Raw genomic sequence first — 20,709 nt, 5'->3', positions numbered from 1 at the left:
CTCAGCCTCCCGAGCAGCTGGGACTACAGGCGCCCGCCACAACGCCCGGCTATTTTTTTGTTGCAGTTTGGCCGGGGCTGGGTTTGAACCCGCCACCCTCGGCATATGGGGCCGACGCCCTACTCACTGAGCCACAGGCGCCGCCCAGCTAGCTGCTGGTTTAATGAATCAATAAACAGATAAGTGGAAGAGAGGTGAGAATTCTGATCTTTGGGAATTTGAGGAAAATGATTTAAAGAGACTCCAATAATCCAAGAGGAAGGATTTCTTAAAATGTGAAAAAACTTGAAACCAGAGACTCAGGAATAGTGCAGTGGCTCATAGAATGTGGCAGGTATTTATACATGTAAGGAGAATAATTAAAAATAGGTACAGGTCATAACTTATTTGTTATTTATCTTAAATATACACCAGTGTAATTTTCCATACAAAATTTTCTGATATATAACTATAAATATCTTTCATCTTTTGTACAATATCTGATCTATTTTATTATGTTAATCCTGCCAACACAAGACATTTAAATAATAATAAAAATCAATGTTCACAGAGTTCCTAATTTAAAAATATTGTACATAGCATGGATATTCTAAATAAAAGAAATAATAAATTAGCTAGGAAATTAACAGCAGTTAGAAAAGTTATGTCATCTGAGCTCATACTGAATCATCTATTTTAACATTTTTCATGAGACATGTTTTTCTCCTGGAAATAATAATCAGAGGATAAAGTTTATGAAATCTGAATGTTATCTGGTGTATATTTTTCAGTTCTCGTCCTACTCCAAGAACTAGCACTGTCGTGGCCGTAGGCCCTGGTGAGGATATAACTCAGAATTCACCACAGAAGACTTCTCCTATGACCAAGGTGAGCAGAGATGGGAATTTTTTTTCTAAATAAGATAGAGGCTCAAAGGAATAATTGTAAGTTTATATAGGAATCATATTCATTATAAAATTTGTGCTAAAGTTCTCTTTCCTGATGATTGGTTTTTCTAGTAAGCAGTCTGAGGGAGATCCCATTTAGTTGCTTCTTAGTTTTCTTGGTAACAGCTTTGTAGAGCTGTAATTAACATTACATTCAATTCACCCATTTAAAGGGTACAGTTCAGGCTTGTAGTGTATTCAGAGTCGCGCAGCCATTACCACAATCAGTTTTATAATTATTTCACCATCTACAATGAAACGCTACCATTGGCAATCCCCCTGCCGCCATCTCCCCATGCTTCCCTGTACAACCACTAGTATATGTTCTGTCTCTATACATCTGCCTGTTCTGGACGTTTCATACAAATGGAATCATGCAATATGTAGTCTTTCGTTACTGACTTTTCCTACTTATTGTAAGATTTATCCAGTTGTAGCGTGTATCAGTACTAGATTCCTTTTTATTGTTAAATAACATTCTATCATGTATCTTTTTATTCATTTATCAGTTTCATCGATATTTGGGTTGATTCTACCTTTGGGTTAAGAGGGAAATACTGCTATGACATTTTTTTTTGCTATGAATATTTTGGTACCTGTTTCTGTCTAGATTGTACACACACACACCTATGAGTGGAATTACTATGTCATGTGGCTATATATACCTATGTGTGGAATTACTGTGTCATGTGGCTAATTCCTCGTTTAACTTTTTGAGAAACCTCTACACTGTTTTTCAGAGCAGCTGCACCATTTTACGTTCTCACTAGTGTATGAGAGTTCCAGTTTTTACAAATGCTTACTAACATTTGTTACCTTTTGTTTTTTTAAAAAAAAATTGTGATAAAATATACATAAAATTTGCCATTTTGACTATTTCTAAGCGTACGGTTCAGTGGCATTAAGTATTTTCATCGTGCTCTGCACCCATCATCACTGTCCATCTCCAGAACTACTGCCTCCCAAATCGCAACTCTGTATCCATTAACAACTCCCCTTTCCCATTCACTGTTCTACTTTCTGACTCTATGGATGTGCCTTTTCTAGTATCTCTGTAGGTGTCTGTCCTTTTATGTCTGGCTTTTTCACTGAGTGTAATGTCTTAAAGGTTAGTCCATGTTGTAGCATCTACCAGAATTTCATTCCTTTCTAAAACAATAACATTCTGGCTTGGAGCCTGTAGTTCAGCAGCTAGGGTGCCAGCCGCATACACCAGAGCTAGCGGGTTTGAACCCAGCCTGGGCCTGCCAAACAACAATGACGATTACAAAAAAAAGCCGAGCGTTGTGGCAGGTGCCTGTAGTCCCAGCTACTTGGGAGACTGAGGCAAGAGAATCACTTAAGCCCAAGAGTTTGAGGTTGCTGTGAGCTGTGACGCCATGGCACTCTACCGAGGGTGACATAGACTCTGTCTCAATAAAAAACCAAACCAAAAAAAAAAACAACCAAACAAAAAAACCAGTACCATTCCCTTGCATGTGTGTACCACACTTTATCTTTCATCTGCTGATGAAGGTTGGGTTGCTTCCACCTGTTGGCTGTTGTGCTGCATTGTTTGTCTTTTTGATCATAGTCATCCTATTTCACTCCCTAGTGTGTATGAAATTCTATGTCTTTGTGCTTATTTGTATTACCTGATAGCTAATGATGTAGAAACTTTTCTTTTTTTTTTTTTTTGTAGAGACAGAGTCTCACTTTATGGCCCTCGGTAGAGTGCCGTGGCATCACACAGCTCACAGCAACCTCTAACTCCTGGGCTTAAGCGATTCTCTTGCCTCAGCCTCCCGAGTAGCTGGGACCACAGGCGCCCGCCACAACGCCCGGCTATTTTTTGGTTGCAGTTTGGCCGGGGCCGGGTTTGAACCCGCCACCCTCGGTATATGGGGCCGGCACCTTACCGACTGAGCCACAGGCGCCGCCCATGATGTAGAAACTTTTCATGTGCTTACTTCAAATTCTTTACCTATTTTTATTTAGTTGTAGCAATTTAAAAAAAAATTCTAGATTTAGATTTATGATTTGTAAAATTTTTTTCCCATTCCCTAGATTGTCTTTGAAGCACAAAAGATTTAAATTTTGATACGGTCCAATTTATAGTCGAATTTTTTGTATTTATTGCTGCTTGTGCTTTTAGTGTCATATCTAAGAAACCATTGCCAACCCCAAGCTCATGAAGATTTCCATCCATGTTTTCTTCTAAGAGTTTTATAGTTCTCACGTTTAGGATTTTTATCTATTCGAGGTAGTTTTTATACATGGCATGCGGTAGAGGATACAGCTTCATTGTTTTACATGTAGATAATGTATATCCAGTTGTCTCAGCAACATTTGTTGAAAGGATTTTTCTTTCCTCATTGAATCATCTTGGCATCCTTGTTGATGAAAATCAGTTACTGTAAATATAAGAGTTTATTTCTGAACTCTGTTTCATTGTTCAGTTTGTCCTTATGCTAGTAGCTTACTATCTTGATTATTGTAGCTTTTAGTAAGTTTTGAGAACAGGAAGTATGACTCTTCCAACTTCATTTTTTTTTTTTTTTTTCAAGATTGTCTTGGCTATTCTGGGACACTTGAATTTCCATATGACTTTTAGGGATTGACTTGTCAGTTTCTGAAAATAAGCTAACTGGAGTTTTAATAACAATTGCATTGAATCTATGGATCAATTTGGGAAGTACTTCCTTATTAATATTAAGCTTTCCTCTGCGAGCATGGGATCTCTTTCTACTTATTGTAGGTTGTCTTAAATTTCTTTCAATCATAGTTGTTTTGAATGCAGAAGTACTGTGAATTAAATAAGTTTTTATAAGTTATTTTACTTCCTGCTTGATAAATTGATTTTAATTTTCATATAATTTTTTTTGTAATGTGAAATATATTTGGGTCATATGAAACTTATTGCTTTGAAATTTAGTGTACTGAATTATAAAAAAGTCTGATTTTTTTTGGTTATATGTGAAACATAAAATCTGTGCAAAATAAAAGCATTCTGAAATGTGATAGGCGTTGAAGCTCTTCTGGCAAATGGGTATTAGAGATGAGAGTATAATTATTGAGAAAGTTTAATCAATAATTATGTAAATACATAAGATAATGTTTTGTAATATTTGTTTTATTTTATTTTAATTTCAGGTTAATGTGAGGGTACAACCAACCAGGTTACAGTACCTCTTGTAGTTGTGTCCTACACTCAAAAAGTGTGCCATACACTCCTACATTGTGCCCATTAAGTGGGAGCACACCAATGCCCCCTCCAGTCTCCTCCATTCCTTGTCCCCCTCCTGCAACGTGAATTAAATTGAATTTTACTCCTATGTGGGCATGTATTAGATCATCTGTTGGCTTCATATTAGTATTGAGTACATTAGCTATTTGCTTTCCATTCTTGTGATACTTTACCAAGAAGAAGGTGTTTCAACTCCCTCCAGGTTAATATAAAAGAAATAAAGTCATCTTTTTATGGCTGAATAGTATTCCATGGCATACATGTATCATAGTTTGTTAATCCATTCCTGAGTTGATGGGCATTTAAGTTGTTTTCACATCTTCGTGATTGTAAATTGATCTGTGATAAATAATCTAGTATAACTGTCTTTATGATAAAATGATTTGTCTGGGTAGATGCCTAGTAATGGGATTGCAGGATCAAATGAGAGGTCTAATTTGAGTTCTCTGAGGATTCTCCATACTTATGTCCAAAGAGGGTGTATCAGTTTGTAGTCCCAACAGTGTAAAAGTGTTCCCTTCTCTCCACATCTCTCCAGCATCTGCAACTTTGGGACTTTGTGATGTGGACTAATCTTACTGGGATTAGGTGATATCTCAGGGTAGTTTTGCTTTGCATTTCTTTGATTAGGGACAATGAGCATTTTTTCATGTGTTTGTTAGCCATTTTTTTGAGAGAAGATTCCATTCATGTATCTTGCCCAGTGAGAGATGGGATTGTTCTTTTTTTGTTGATTAATTTGAGTTCTGTATAGATCCCAGTTATCAAATCTCTGTCAGATTCATAAGATGCAAATCCCTTTTCCCATTCTGAAAGTTGTCTATTTGCTGTAATAGCTTACCTGTCCAGAAGCTTTTCAGTTTAATTAAGTCCCATTTGTTTATTTTTGTTGTTGCAATTGCCATTCAAATTGTCTTCATAAAAATCTTTCCTCAGGCCAACATCATCAAGAGTTTTCCCAACATTTTCCTCTAGGATTTTTATTCCACCAATTCTTTATAGGTGGAATCTTTTGTGGTAGCTACCTTATGAACCCTTGGAGGGGAGTGCTCTGTTTTGGTTTTTCATGTTGCCGGAATTGTTCTGTGGGTTCTTCCTCTTGTGTGTTCTCTCCTTGTTGATTTCCTTCCTCTATTTTTTCCTTGTCACTACCTCCTTTATTTTAAATTACTGTATCTCATAGAGTAGGTATCAAAGTGGCCTTTTGGTATAAGGACAAAAGGAACGTAAGGGTAAAGAGTGAGAAGAGGGGAAAAAAAGAAATTGATAGGAAAAAGGGGGCGCAAAAAAAAAAGAATTCAAAGAAAGTAGAGAAGGTGGATAGAAGAGAGTGACAGGAGAAGTAGTGGTGTTCAGCAGGGTGCTTTGACCACACTCATATCTCTAGGACTTTAGGGGACTGGGCTGGTTGGGTCCCTCAAAGTCAAAGCTTCTTACCAACCTGGGGAAAAAGCAAGAATCCCACCTATGCCAAAAAGAAAAAAAGTCACCAGGCTCCATGCCTGTAGCTTAGGGGCTAGGGTGCCAGCCACCTACACCGGAGCTGGCGGGTTCGAATCCAGCCTGGGCCTGCCAAACAACAATGACAACTACAACCAAAAAATAGCCAGGCATTGTGATGGGCACCTGTAGTCCTAGCTACTCGGGAGGCTGAGGCAAGAGAATCCCTTAAGCCCAAGAGTTTGAGATTGCTGTGAGATGTGATGCCATGGCACTCTACCCAGGGTGACAGCTTGAGACTGTGTTTCAAAAGAAAAGGAAAGAAAAAAAAAATCACCAGTATGTCATGGTGGGGATCTTCCAAAAGCTAAAGCTAGAAGGACACCCTAGATCAGTGGTTTTCAACCTGTGGGTCATGACCCACAGGAACTGTATTAAAGGGCTCTGACATTAGGAAGGTTGAGAACCACTGCCCTAGATCATGATCTTGTGGCCTCCTTGAGCCAAACCAAAGCAATGACCCCACCCTCATAGAACACATAAAAACAATAAAAGTAAAGAAAATTAAAAATATAATTATATAAGATAAAGGGGAAAAAATTGGATATCTTAGCTGTTTCATGAGAAATTTATAAGGGAACATTGAGAAGAATAGAAAAATCTCTACCACAAGAGAGAAATAAGAAAGAATAAAAGGTGTAAAAAACTAATAAAAATGGAGGAGCCCTTGCTATTGAAAAAAGTAAAAATGAAAAAATAAAAATATAACTGAAACCAAAACCAAAAACATTCACCACCACCACAACAAAAAAAGCTCAGGAACAAATTAAAAGAAGGACCAAAAGATCAAAGAAATATATGTATATAAATATATACATTGCAACATATTACCTGGACACCAGATGGTGATGTGGTGTTAGGAGACAGAACACATATGGAAGTTTTGCTGTATCTTACTGAAGCCAGAAGCCACTCTCTAGTTTCAGAGGATATCCTGTCCTTTCTTCCTGACTTATTTACCCTCAGTCAGGGCCTGCTGGCTTCATCAGCACTCAGTTCTTATGGAATTTGGCTCCTGTAGCTGTTTGCAGATTTCTTAGGAGGCACATCAAACAGTGCCCCCTGAAAACAAAGTGGCCTTCATGGGGTGTGGGGACCACTCCACTCACCCCAGGATAGTTGCCTGAGCTCAGCAGGCCGCCAGAGCTGACTGTCCGGTAAGACCCTGCAGACCATTCCTCCTGCACAACCTTCCCACACATAATGGTGGCATCTTGCTAGTAGCCAAGCCGATGGGAAATCCACCTACCACTGTTGGATACTGTTTGAGTCCACTCACATTTTTAAGCCTTCCTAGGTAGCTCTAGTGAGCAGCTCAGTCCAAAGTCAAGAAACTGTAGGATAGCCCTTTCTTGTCCCAGTCCTCTGTGGGAGGGCTGGCCATCTGGCCCTGCCTGTACCCAGATACTTGCCTTGTGTGCTGGTTTTCCTCAGCACAAAACTTCTTTTTTGGCTCCTGGAGTCCCCCACTGCTTCACTGGGCCCCCAGAGTGATGTCTGTGGGTAGGTTTCCCCAGCCGGAGGTGGCTGGAGTTCTCTCCCTTGTCTTGCTGCAAGTGGCTAGTAAGATGAGGTCTCTAGTCTGCCATCTGCTCCACCTGTTACGGAATGTTTAAATTATTATTTTGATTAAGTTACAGAAAATGTAATCGTAGAAAATTTGGAAAATGTAAAAGGAGACAAAATAGAAAAAACATTTATAATGTAATCACGCAGAGTGAACATGGTGTGATTACTTTTTTTTTTTTTTTTGAAGAGACAGAATCTCACTTTATTACCCTCGGTAGAGTGCCGTGGCCTCACACAGCTCACAGCAACCTCCAACTCCTGGGCCCAAGCGATTCTCCTGCCTCAGCCTCCCGAGTAGCTGGGACTACAGGCACCCGCCACAACGCCCAGCTATTTTTTGGTTGCAGTTAAGCCGGGGCCGGGTTTGAACCCGTCACCCTTGGTATATGGGGCCTGCGCCTTACCGACTGAGCCACAGGTGCCGTCCTACCCTTTTTTTTTTTTTTTTTTTTTTTTAACAATCTCACTCTGTCACCCCGGGTAGCATCCCATGGCATCGTCATAACTCATAGCAACCTTAGACTCTTGGGCTGAAGTGATCCTCTTGCCTCAGACTCCTGTATCTGGGACTACAGGTGTTTGACACTGCATCTAGCTAGTTTGTCCATTTTTGTAGTTGTGATGGAGTATTGCTCTAGCTCAAGCTGGTCTCTAACTCTTGAGCTCAAGCAATCCACCTGCCTTAGCCTTCAGAGTGTTAGGATTACGGGTACGAGCCACTGTGGCTTGCCACCGATTTTCTTTTTTTTTTTTTTTGAGATGGAGTCTTACTATGTTGCTCTTGGTAAAGTGCTGTAGCATCACAGCTCACAGCAACTTCAAACTCTTGGGCTTAAGTGATTCTCTTGCCTTAGCCTCCCAAGTAGCTGGGACTACAGGTGCCCGCCACAACACCCGACTTTTTTTTGTTGTAGTTGTCGTTGTTTGGCAGGCCCAGGCTGGGTTGGAACCCACTAGCCTCGGTGCATATGGCCGGTGCCATAACCACTGTGCTACGGGTACCAAGCCCCAATTTCCTTTTGATATTTCTACATCTGGATTTATAAATGTTCGTTTCCAAACAAGGAAACATTTTATCATTTAGAGATTATGATTTCATTGCAGTTGTTGATCACTTAGTTTATTCTTGAATATTTTATTTATTTCTGATATTATGAATAGAATATTGTTATAACTATAATTTACACATATTCCGTTTACTTGTAGGAAATTTTTATGTGCAAATATTGTAATTCATCTACTTTACTAATTCTTACATTTTTCTAAATTTTTTAGTTGATTAATTTTAGCTTTTTTGATGTTCAGTTGTATCATTTACATACAAAGATAATTTCAGCCAGGCAAGATGGCTTACATCTGTAATCCTACTACTCTGTGAGGTCAAGGTAGGCGGATTGCTGGAGCTTAGCAGTTTTAGACCAGACTGAGAGAGAGTGAGACTGTCTCTACTAAATAATAGAAAAAGTAGCTGGGCATTGTGGCACATACATGTAGTCCTAGCTACTAGGGAGGCTGGGGCAACAGGATTGCTTGAGCCCAGTAGTTTAAGGTTGCTGTGAGTTATGACACCATGGCACTGTAGCCTGGGACAACAGAGTTTCTCTGTCTCAAAGAAAAAAAAAGTAATTTAGCCTCTTCTTACAAATGACCTTTCAGACGTCATTCTTTACTCTGTGAACTAATGTAATTTACTAGCAGTTCCTATGTATCATTAAATTAGCCCTTTCATTTTTTGTTTATTTTTAAGTGAGTTAGGTCTCACTGTGTTACCCAGGCTGGAGTTAAGTGACTGTTCTCAGGTGCGATCATCATAGCATACTACAGCACCAAAACTCCTGGTCTCTAACAGTCCTTCTGCATGAGCTTTCTGAGTAGCTAGGACAGCAGGTACATGACACCACAACCAGCTTTTGCTTTGCTATTGACTTTTCTCCTTTCATTCTGTCCTCTTTCTTGCCCAAGACACTCCTTTCTATCCAGACTATTCCAATACCTTACCTCCCCTGTTCTCCTTTGCTCCCTTCCAGTCCTTTCTTTGTTGAAGCCATTAATTACAATTGTCATATTCTTTTTTTTTTTTTTTTTTTTTTTTGTAGAGACAGAGTCTCACTTTATGGCCCTCGGTAGAGTGCCGTAGCCTCACACAGCTCACAGCAACCTCCAACTCCTGGGCTTAAGCGATTCTCTTGCCTCAGCCCCCCCCGAGTAGCTGGAACTACAGGCGCCCGCCACAACGCCCGGCTATTTTTTTTGGTTTTTTTGCAGTTTGGCTGGGGTCGGGTTTGAACCCGCCACCCTCAGTATATGGGGCCGGCGCCTTACCGACTGAGCCACAGGCGCCGCCCTATTCTTTTTTTTTTTTTTATTAAATCAATTGTCATATTCTTGAGCAATGCCAGGCTTTGCTTTATATGCTGTAAGGTTATTCTTCACAATCTTGAAAAGTTCTCAGTTTCAACCTTCAGAAAAGAAAAGAAAAAAGCTTTTTTGTTTAACTTTCTTACGGTTATGTAGTTAACAAGTGTCAGTGGAAGTCTACTCATCTTTCTGTCTTGAAAGTCCATGTTCTTAACCTTAGAAGAAAAAAAAGTTTTTTACACAAGGTTTCTTCTTTGTATGTTTTTTTTTTTGGCTGGGGCTGGGTTTGAACCCACCACCTCTGGTATATGGGGCCAGTGCCCTACTCCTTGAGCCACAGGAGCTGCCCACTTCTTTGTATGTTTTTAATATGGCTTTTTTTCCCCCTGTTACAAGGGTAGTCTTAGTTACAGGAACTTTGTTAGCTAACTCTTTTGTTCATTTATCCATACCCTTCCCCACTCAGTTTTGGATTATTTTTTGGGTTCTTTACTTCACTGGCTGTTTTTTTTCTCTTTTATTCAGCTTGCTAGTCATTGCTTCACATAAAGTTCTTAATGCATGAATTCATTTTTTTATCTGATGTGAAATACTAAGGAAGAGCGCTAGCAGTCATATTTCTGTTGAAGTTAGAACACAACCATCTGAAAAGAAAAGCTGATCACAAACTCTGGTTATTAATTTTGTTATATATAAATTCTAACTTGGTTTAACAGATATAAAGGGGTTTAACACTTATGGTGACAGTTAAGTAGTTCAATCTGAAATGTTTTATGGTATAATGTTAACTTTGTATCCAATATTCTAAAAGCAGAAGTAATTGATTAATGTTCTATGAATGAAAGATAAAAACTATGTTGGTAATTGAAAAATCAATTGCCTCATTACAGTTTAGAACATCAAGCTGTTTTGTAGTCCTAAATAGCCTTAGTGGTCAATGTAAGTGATTCATTTACTTTTCTTGAGCTTTGTTTTCTTCATCTGTAAAATGGGAGTAATGATACATATAATTTAGTATGTTTGTCAAGGTCAAATGAGACTGTGAAAGTGTTTTGAACAGTAATTGAAGTACCTTGATATAGGTGACCTTCCACAATGGCGTCTTCCTCAGTATCTTATTAGCTCCATCTTCTAAAGCTCTTAGTCACAGGAAAAAGTCTAATTTTTGTTTTTGTTTCAGATTGCAAGTGGACACCTGAGTCAGCAGGACCTGGAATCCCTGATGAGAGGGCTTATCTACACAGACTCAGATCTTGTCATCACCCCAATTATCGACAACCCAAAGGTCTGGAAAGACTCCATAACCACTGAGTTTTAGACTCTTTTGTGGTCTTAAATCTGCATGATATTTTCATTCAGAGTATTCCTTGCCTTATTTTCTTTCCTGTTCCTCTTGTTGGGCTGCTTCTCTGTAGTATTTCATTTGTGCCACATGTCTGCATTTCAGCTCCTACCTGTCTGCAACCCTCTTCTTTTCCTTCAGTTCCATTTTCCTGGAGTGGTGAGCTTTATTCCCACTGTTCTTATCCTGTCAGCTCTGCCTCTCATGGTGCTCTCCATGTGTTAAGGAGCAGCTGCCGTCTTTGCTACCTCGAGCATTAGCTCTCAGTCCCTTCATTTCTCCACTTGTACTTATGCAATTCTCTCCAGGTATTTCAGTGCTGATGTATCACAAAAGCAGATGTGAGGGGGCCACTGCTCACCCGGCTGGGGTGGGCAGGCCACACAGAAACCCTACCTTTTCATAGGTTGTTAGAGCCACAGAGCAGGCAATGGGGAGACAGCGTGGGGCTGGGGAGCCCTGCTTCACAGTGCCCTTCCAACCCAGTGTGAGTTTTGTTGCTTCATGAGTTTTGGATTGTAATATTGCATAACTAGGGGATGATGAGTACTCTCCTTTAATGAAAATTAATTTCTCAGTCTTCTATTTTCTCTTGATTTCCCTCCCTCAACATAAATTCTACCACGTATTTCCTGCTTTCAAAAATGCCTTTTTATATTGATTCGTGACCATTTCCTCTTATCTCATTGGGGAACATTATTGTGGTTAATACCAAATGAGTTCTTGGATTCGTGTTTATTAGATAGACAGCATTTCATATGGATTATTTAGCTCTTTTTCATAACAGCTAGTTCTTGTAAGTTCAAATATCTGGCAGAGTAACTGTATTATGCTAAGTTTGTTGGGTAATGGGGCTTTTTTTGTTTTTTTTTGAGAGAGAGTCACTCTGTCACCCTTCATAGAGTGCTATGCTGTCACAGCTCACAGCAACCTCAAACTCTTGGGCTTAAGCGATTCTCTTACCTTAGCTTCCCAAGTAGCTGGGACTATAGGTGCCCGCCACAACACTTGGCTATTTTTTGTTGCAGTTGTCATTGTTGTTTTAGCTGGCCCGGGCTGCGTTCAAATCTGCCAACTTCATTGTATGTGGCTGGCTGTGCTACGGGTGCTGAGCTGGGTAATGGGGCATTTTAATAGTGGACTTTCTGGAACAATTTGTGGTAACTTTTTTTCTTTAGTTCCTCTTATACTTGGTAGTTTCTGGGAAGGTTTTAGTAGAAATTTCTGTTTATGTTTAACTTTTTATTTTAAACTACATTTAGACTTAGAGAAAAGGTTTAGAAATAGTAGAGAGTTCCTGTATACCTTTTACCTCTCTGTTTTCAATGGTAACATCTTACAGGACCAAGGTACAGTTAGTAAAACCTAGGAAGTAACATGGTTGCAGTGATTAGCTAAATTACCAAATTTATTTGAGTTTATCAGTTGTGCTGCTAATGTTCTTTTTTTGTTCCAGTGTCCCACCTTACAGTCAGACCTGTTTCGTCTCCCAGTCTGTCTTTGTCTTTCATGGCCTTGTCAGGATTTTTCAGTCTTTGTTCCTCTTTCATGACCATGAGACTTGGGATAGTAACTGACCAGGTATTTTGTAGCATGTGCCTCAATTTGGGTTCATCTGAGGGTGTCTCATGATTAAAATGAGATTCTGAATGTTGGTTGTGAAATTAGAATGGGAGCATGCATTTTTAGCCCAAGTGCTGCAGTAAATACAGTGATACTGGTACTTACTGTACTAGTAAAGGTTTTTAAATGTTATATATGGAAGTTTGTGAAGTTGGACAAAGAAATGATAGTTGAAGGTTACTTTCATCTTCCGCCTCCTACATAAACACTGTTGTAATTGCATCAACCTAAAGTGCTTGTTGTAGTCTCTATTATTTTAAAGAAATTTCTTCCTATAAAAGGTATTCTCTGTAATTATGTCCTTCCTATTTTGAATTGTTAATTTTTTTTTTTTTGGTTTAACAGCTGTTTGTCTCATCTTTCCTAGTAGAGTATCAGCTCTCTAAGAATAGGATTACGTCTTTTATACATGTGTGTCTCTGTATTCCCCTTAGCTCTTAGCACAGCACCTCACCCTGGCAGGCACACCATAAATATTTGTTGAATGACTAAATTTCTAACCTGGAGGTAAATTAGCTAAAGTGTTAGCCAAGATAGGGTGAATTTTTTTCTATAAAAGTAATAATAAAAGTTTTATTGCAGGTATCAATTAAAATACTTAAAAATAATTTGTTTTAATTGAAAGGACATTATTGAATACTACTTTTTGGTAACAAATTTTATAGCATTCTTTTTTGTCCTCATTGATTTATAATCTGATATAGGTGACAAAAGCAGGAGACCGTTATCTGTCTCAAAAGGCACCTCAATCTTTTTTTATTTTCCTAACCATAGATAACGAAACAACTGCCAAATAAATTTGATCCAAAATTACTGCATCTACCAACGCATTCAGGTAGGATTATAAATGGCTTATCAGATATGCAGACTTATTGTATACAGAAACAAATAGGAAATTTACTTGCAAATGAAATATTTGTTATGCATAATTTTCTGTTTTCTTGCCAATTGCTATATCCTTAGAATAGCAATATGCAGATTATAAACAATCTATAATTGTTTGTGTCTGCCTTGTGCTCTGGTGGGTGGGGATAGTTTTATAGAGCTGGACATGTTTTCTGTAAAGGGTAGGAAGGGGTCTCCTCCTGCCCTTCCCCTTGTAGACCATTGTAATTTCCACTGTTTATGGTGCTACTGTGGGTGTACAGGGTTGGTGACCACGGTGAAGAGTTTGGATTCTACCCAAGGGATCAAGGCAATAGAGAACTGGGCTAGGTAGTTCACATCTGTAGGGATGGTGTGGAAATGGAGATATTGAAAGTATGATTGTTATGTTTTTGTTCAACCTAATGAAAGTCTTAGGCTGAACATAAGAAAGTTTTACATACTTTAAATTGATTCATTTTATTTGATAATTTATATATTAAGCCATTACACAAGATTTGGAGAAAATTCTTCATCATGGCTGGAGTAGAATCTGATTTGAAGTAAACTCCAAATTTATTCAAATTTAAATAAATCAACTAATGGTTTACATTAGTTAATTTAATTACTGATAAAATAATGAAGAAACCACATAGAAGGATGTTTTTGAAAGATGAGAGTGATGCAAAACGTTATTAATGGTGGTTTCAGTGCCAAAGAGAACCATTATTTAAGAACACCTAGAAAATTATCTGGAAATAGTATTTTTTTCCTGTTTCTGAGCTATTTAGGAAATTATATTTATAATTTATTTTATTTAAATATAAAGATCAGCTTTATTAAATATAAAGATCAGCTAAATGTGTTAATTTTAGATGGCATCTCACTTCCTAATCTTTGCCTTTTGTTTAGGGATTTGGAGGTAGGAATTCCAGGTGATTTTGACTTTGATGTTAACCTGATTATTTTTAAAAGTAGTTTCACTGAGATTTTTTAACAACTATAGAAATTTGTGACTTTTCCATATTTTAGGGCTGGGTTAATTTTATTAATGCAAAGACGTTCTTGTTTTCCTCACAGTTTTATTCAACTTTATATTTTGTGGTTATTGAACGATTCTCTGTTAGGCATCTGTTTTCTTTTTTGGAGCATAGTTTTCCATTGAAGTAGTTAAAAAGCCTCCATGGGTAGAAACAGAGATGAGGAATATAGAAAGACAAAAGTAGTGTCATTTTTGAGAACTTCTGGTTCTGACAGTGCAGTGGTACATTCTTCTTTGTCTTCACCTTAACTATTGAAATCCTGTGTCCATTTCTCACTAAATGTTTCCAGCAAGTCTTTTTTGCATCATACACACTTTAATTATTTTATTTCCTGTGTAGTGGATAAGTTGTTATTTCTGAAAGATCAAGATTGGAATGACTTTTTGCAACAAGTGTGCTCTCAGATTGACTCCACCGAGAAGAGTACTGGAGCCTCCCGAACCAAGCTGAATCTCCTTTGCTATTTATGTGTGGTGGCTGGTCACCAGGAGGTGGCCACCAAGCTCCTTCATTCCCCCCTGGTAAGTCTCTGTGATGTGCTTAACTTTTGTGTTTCTGTAGAGGTTAAAAAAAGTGTTAAAATATTAATTTGACTTAATTATAATGAAAAAAGTGATTTCTCAAGATTACAGGTTCATGATAATTATCCTGTGTTTAATTCTTAGGTCTAAAAGCAGTCGAGTAGATGGTGGCTTTGAATATTTTTTTGGTAATATTCAGCTTGCATGTTGTTAACTTGTAATAATTATACAGTCTTTTTTGTATCTGAAATCATAAGACGTGTTCTCATTAGTGGTTGACGTAAACTGCCCGTGTGAAATAGGGCCAGGTAAGCTGTAAGGTTTCTTTTTTTTTTTTGCTGGGGCCAGGTTTGAACCCACCACCTCCAGCATATGGGGCTGGTGCCTTACTCACTAAGCCACAGGTGCCACCCAGCTGTAAGCTTTCTGATGTGACATTGAAGTGAGACATTAAGTCTGTAAGATTTTTTTTTTTTTTTTTTTTATCTCTTTCTGGAAATACTACTTCTTGGAGTGTCTTGGTTTATTGGGAGGAATGTGGCGGAGCTTTTGCAGTCATCAGAAAGGAATGACTTGGAGTTTTGGTTTAGAAGTGTTTTTTTTAATTTTTATTAAATCACAACTTTGTACATTGATGCATTTATTGGGTTCAGGGTACTGCTTTGATATACAATGTGAAATGCTTACATTGAACTAAGTAACAAATACATCACAATTATACTCATTTCTTTATAGTTTTGAAATGTACTGTTGCATCATGCACATTAGGTGAGGTCCTCACAAATACCCTCTCTCCTCCCATTCCCCCCCCTTCCCTCTTTCTACTCTTCCCTCTCTCTACTCTTCCCTTCTACTTTATGGACTAAAGTTATGTTTTGCCATTCGTATGAATGTGTAGGTGATTATATATTGATTTCATAGTAGAATTGAGTACATTGGATACTTTCCCCCCATTTTCGAGATACTTTACGAAGAAGAATATGTTCCAGCTCTATCCAGGTAAACATAACATTTTATTAAACAATAATCTAAAAGATGTGAAGTCTCCATCTTTTTTATGGCTGCATAGTATTCCATGGTGTACATACACCACAACTTGTTAATCCATTCATGGGTCGATGGGCACTTGGGCTGTTTCATGTCTTGGCTATTATGAATTGAGCTGCAGTAAACATTCTGGTGCAAATGTCTTTGTTGTAAAATAATTTTTGATCATCTGGGTATATACCTAGTAGAGGAATTGCAGGATCAAACGGTAGGTTTACTTTTAGTTCCTTGAGTGTTCTCCAAACTTCTTCCCAAAAAGGTCATATTAGCTTGCATTCACCAGCAGTGTAGAAGCATTCCCTTCTCTCCACATCCGTGCCAACATCTCTGGTTTTGGGATTTTGTGATGTGGGCTAATCTTACTGGAGTTAAATGATATCTCAAAACCACTTTCAAAATCATCTCTGATGATTAAGAATGATGAGCATTTTTTCATGTGTTTGTAGGCAGAAGTGTTTTTTTTTTTTTTTAGTGGACCTTGATGTGGGGACTGGCTTAAACAAAATTAACTTAATTTCCTTCCAAGACAGTAATACGGTTACTTTTTTGGTAGTTTTGTATCTTTTGGGTGGAGGTAGATATGTAGGGCAGCAGTCCCCAAACTTTTTGACACCAGGGACCAGTTTCACGGAGGATAATTTTTCCATGGATCAGGGTTGAGGGGTGTGGTTTCAGCATGATCCAGGTGCTTACATTTATTGTGCAGTTTATTTCTATTATTATATTGTAATGTATAATGAAATAATTATACAACTCACCATAAAGTACATTAGTGGGAACCCTGAGCTTATTTTCCTGCAATTGGACAGTCCCATCCTCTATCTGCAGCTGCTCTCCAGTGCTAGCATCACCGCCTCAGCTCCACCTCAGATCATCAGGCATTAGGTTCTCACAAGAAGTGTGCAATGTGGATCCCTCACATGCTCAGCTTACAGTGGTATTCACATGTCTGTGAGAATCTAATGCCACCACCCATGTGACCAGAGGCAGAACACAGGCAGGGATGCTAGTGATGGGGAATGGCTGTAAATAAAGATGAAGCTTTGCCTACCCACTGCTTACCTGCTGCTGTGCAGTCTCCTTTCTAACAGGCTGAGGCCTGATACTGGTCTGGGACCCAGAACCACAGATTTAGGGACTATAAAGTGGTAGGAAAAACTAAAAGTACTGTCCTTAGTTTTTATTTTTTTATTTGTATTCTAATGATTTTATGTTTGTAAAGAATCTCCCTGCACAATTTACATTTCAGTTGTATAAAGGTCTGATTTCTTAGCCATCACATTTTGTATTTTGTGGATTAAATGTACATTTTAATTTTTTTTCTAGTTCCAATTGCTAATCCAGCATTTGCGAATAGCTCCAAACTGGGATATGTAAGTAACATTTATACTTTAAAAGTTATTCTTTATGATTTTATATTAAGTAATTACAACATATTTATGAAAAGCACAATCCTAAATAATCATCAGAAATTATTCTGAAGTATTAATGACTCTGACTCATAGGCAATTTCTATAGGCATCTCAACTGTAAATTTAAAAAGAGGATTTAAAAGTAGCCGTTATCCTAAAGTTATAAACACATCTCTGGGATTATTGAAGTTACTTTGGGAAACTTTATTAACTGTTAATTTTTTGAGTTATATAATAAAATGTTAGACAAAATATTGTAAAATGGGGGTGGCGTAACTACATACATTTTTCTTAATGATTCGACTTTGAACAGTGCCTTGTACTTAGTGCATGTGTAATATATGTTGGCGATGTGGAAGTTGTACTTATCAAAATATGTCTAACATTTTATTAGACAATAATCTAATATCTCATCTCCATATTTTAATTTAGTTTTCTTTGTCATTTGTATCTTTACCTCATGTAGCACATAACTTAATAATAGCATAGACTGTTATTTGTAGTCTAATGCAGTGGTTCTCAACCTGAGGATTGCGATCCACAGGAACTGTATCAAAGGGCTACGGCATTAGGAAGGTTGAGAACCACTGGTCTAATGAGATTGTGATTTATAAATTCCTGGTAGAAGGAAGTGTACTTTTTATGGAAGTAACATGCCAGAGTGAAAAGCATACTGGATAAAGTGTTGGAATGCTCTGGGGTGTGGTTGCCAATGAGGCTTGGCCAAATGATCTCTTTTTTTCTTTTTCTTTTTAATATTTATTCAGTTTTTTCAGAGCTACGGTCTAGCTCTGTTGTTCAGGCTAGAGTATGGTGGTACGATCAAAGCCCAATGCTGTCTGGAACTCCTAGGCTTATGTGATCTGCCACTTTAGCTTCTGGAGTAGCAAGGACTACAGTTGTGTGCTACCATGTCCAGCCTATTTTTCCTTTGTTTTTTTTTTTTTTTTTTTTTTTTTTTTGTGGAAACATGGTCTTGTTCTGTTGCCTTTGCTGATCTCAAACTCCTGACCTTGAGTGATCTTTCCACCTCAGCCTCTAAAATATTGGGATTACAGGCATGAGCCACTGCACCTGGCCCTTTTTTCTGAGTCAGCTTCCTGGGCAGTCTGTGTGGGATAAGGAAAAGGCATAGGTTTAGGATTCAGACAGAGCTGGGTGTGATCGCAGATCTGATCCCTTAGCAAATTGGTTTAACTGTTCTGAGCCTCAATTGCCTCATCTGTAAAATGGTAGTGGTGTAACTACATACATTTTTGTTAATGATTCAACTTTGAACAGTGCCTTGTTCTTAGTGCATGTTTAATACATGTTGGAGATGTGGAAGTTGTACTTATTATTAGGCTTGCTCATCTCATATCGTTAGGAAAAGCATGTGAAAAAATGGAGGTGAAAGGATTTTGTGAATTGTGGTAGTGGTGTGATAGTAATTCTTTGGTGCTGGCAAAATATGAGGGAAATAATAAGGGCTCACAAAATGCTTTTTTTGGGTTTTTATTATGTGTCTTCTAATGTTACTCTCTAAAGTAAAATCTGATATTACAAAATAGGATTTGGAGATAATGCATTTAATACTTTGAGAAGATTTACCCTATGCTTATTAAAAATAAACCAGTGAAATCTTTGCTCAAACATGTTTGTTTTAATCCTTAAGCTAGCTGGGGTGAATGAATTGAATGGGGTGCCCCCTGCTGACATTTTAAAATAGACATTTTTTATTTTTATTAAATCATAGCTGTGTACATAAATGCAATCATGGTTTTACATACAATTTAAAATACTTTCATCAAACTAGTCAACATAGCCTTCACGGCATTTTCTTAGTTATTGTGTTAAGATATTTATATTCTACACCTAGTACATTTCACATGTAAAACAGACATTCTTCATCATTTCCAAGTACAGTCATCCCAGGTATCCACCTGGCAGTGGTTCCAGGACCCCTGAGAATATCAAAATACATAGATGCTATTTTTTCAGTTTTTAAAATCGAAGTTTAATTGTAAAATATTTATTTATTTTTTTTGCCGGGGATGGGTTTGAACCCGCTACCTCCGGCATATGGGACCGGCGCCCTACTCCTTGAGCCACAGGTGCCGCCTGTAAAATAGTTTTAATTTGAGGAAAACAATAAGTAGAAAAGCAAACAAATCTTCTGGTACGAGCTGCCTTTTATTTTTTTTCTGCATTGAAATGCCATTTCCCCCAATGAGGCCATTTCTGACCCCCAGATTATCTTGAGAGCATCTAGTAAGGTTCCTTAACTTAGCCTGGGGGATAATCACTATTAAAATAGATATATTTATTCCTTGGCTTTGTTCTGTATATCAAAAACAAGAATTAAGGCTTGGTGCCTGTGGCTCAAGCGGCTAAGGCGCCAGCCACATACACCTGAGCTGGTAGGTTTGAATCCAGTCTGGACCTGCCAAACAACTATGATGGCTGCAATCAAAAAATAGCCAGGTGTTGTGGTGGGCGCCTGGCTACTTGGGAGGTGGAGGCAAGAGAATTACTTGAGCCCACGAGCTGGAGGTTGCTGTGAGCTGTGATGCTACGGCACTCTACCCAAAGTGACAGCTTGAGGCTCTGTCTCAAAAAACAAACAACAAAAAAACAAGAAGTAAAATCACATCATATAATTGTATAGTTTTCTCAGTTCTCTATAATATATATTTTTAATGGCAGTACTTTGTCTAAGATATTTATAAGGCATACCTTTTAAGTTGTGAATATGTGATCATTTTGTTTATCCTATACTGTTTTTGGATCCTATAATATTTTGCTGAACATTTTTGTACTTAAATATTTTTACCTGCTTTCTTTCTCCACTTAGGGCACATTCATAAAATTAGAACAAATGAATAGAAGGCAATACATATTTTTGTGAGTTCTGATACATTGCTAACATGTTCTTCAAAAACATATCAACATACATTGGCAATGTATTTAAAGTGCTTTTTTTAAAATACTGAGTATTTATCAGATTTTATTTTATTTTAGAGACGGGTCTTGCTAGACCAGACTGGAATACAGTGGCCTGATTGTAGCCCCTGCAAGATGCGAACTTATGAGCTCAAGTGATTCTCCTGCCTCCTCCTCCTGAGTAGCTGGGGCTAGAGTCATATACCATTACCCAGTTATTAATAATTAAAAACCTTTTCTTCTTTGTAGAGATAGAGGTCTTGCTATGGTGTCCAACCTGGTCTTGAAATCTTGGCCTCAAGCAACCCTCCCACCTCAGCTTCCCAGAGTGCCACAGTTATAGGCATGAGCCACCA

At 38.0% G+C, this 20,709-nt stretch overlaps 1 protein-coding gene across 4 annotated transcripts in view; it reads left to right on the top strand.

Annotated features, from left to right (window-relative positions):
• The window catches only part of ULK4 (unc-51 like kinase 4), a 663,197-nt gene that overhangs the window by 44,121 nt on the left and 598,367 nt on the right, over positions 1 to 20,709 (top strand). For all 4 annotated transcript variants that reach the window (XM_053600787.1, XM_053600785.1, XM_053600786.1 and 1 more), the window contains 5 exons: positions 771 to 867; positions 10,760 to 10,864; positions 13,319 to 13,379; positions 14,791 to 14,972; positions 17,346 to 17,392. In XM_053600787.1, coding sequence (XP_053456762.1) covers positions 771 to 867; positions 10,760 to 10,864; positions 13,319 to 13,379; positions 14,791 to 14,972; positions 17,346 to 17,392 — 492 coding nt within the window. The remainder of the gene's footprint in view (positions 1 to 770; positions 868 to 10,759; positions 10,865 to 13,318; positions 13,380 to 14,790; positions 14,973 to 17,345; positions 17,393 to 20,709) is intronic.

This window comes from Nycticebus coucang, chromosome 8 (genome assembly GCF_027406575.1).
Source record: "Nycticebus coucang isolate mNycCou1 chromosome 8, mNycCou1.pri, whole genome shotgun sequence".
Classification (NCBI taxonomy): domain Eukaryota; kingdom Metazoa; phylum Chordata; class Mammalia; order Primates; family Lorisidae; genus Nycticebus; species Nycticebus coucang.
The sequence above is the reverse complement of the archived record's forward strand: the minus strand, read 5'-3'. Positions and strand labels throughout refer to the sequence as shown.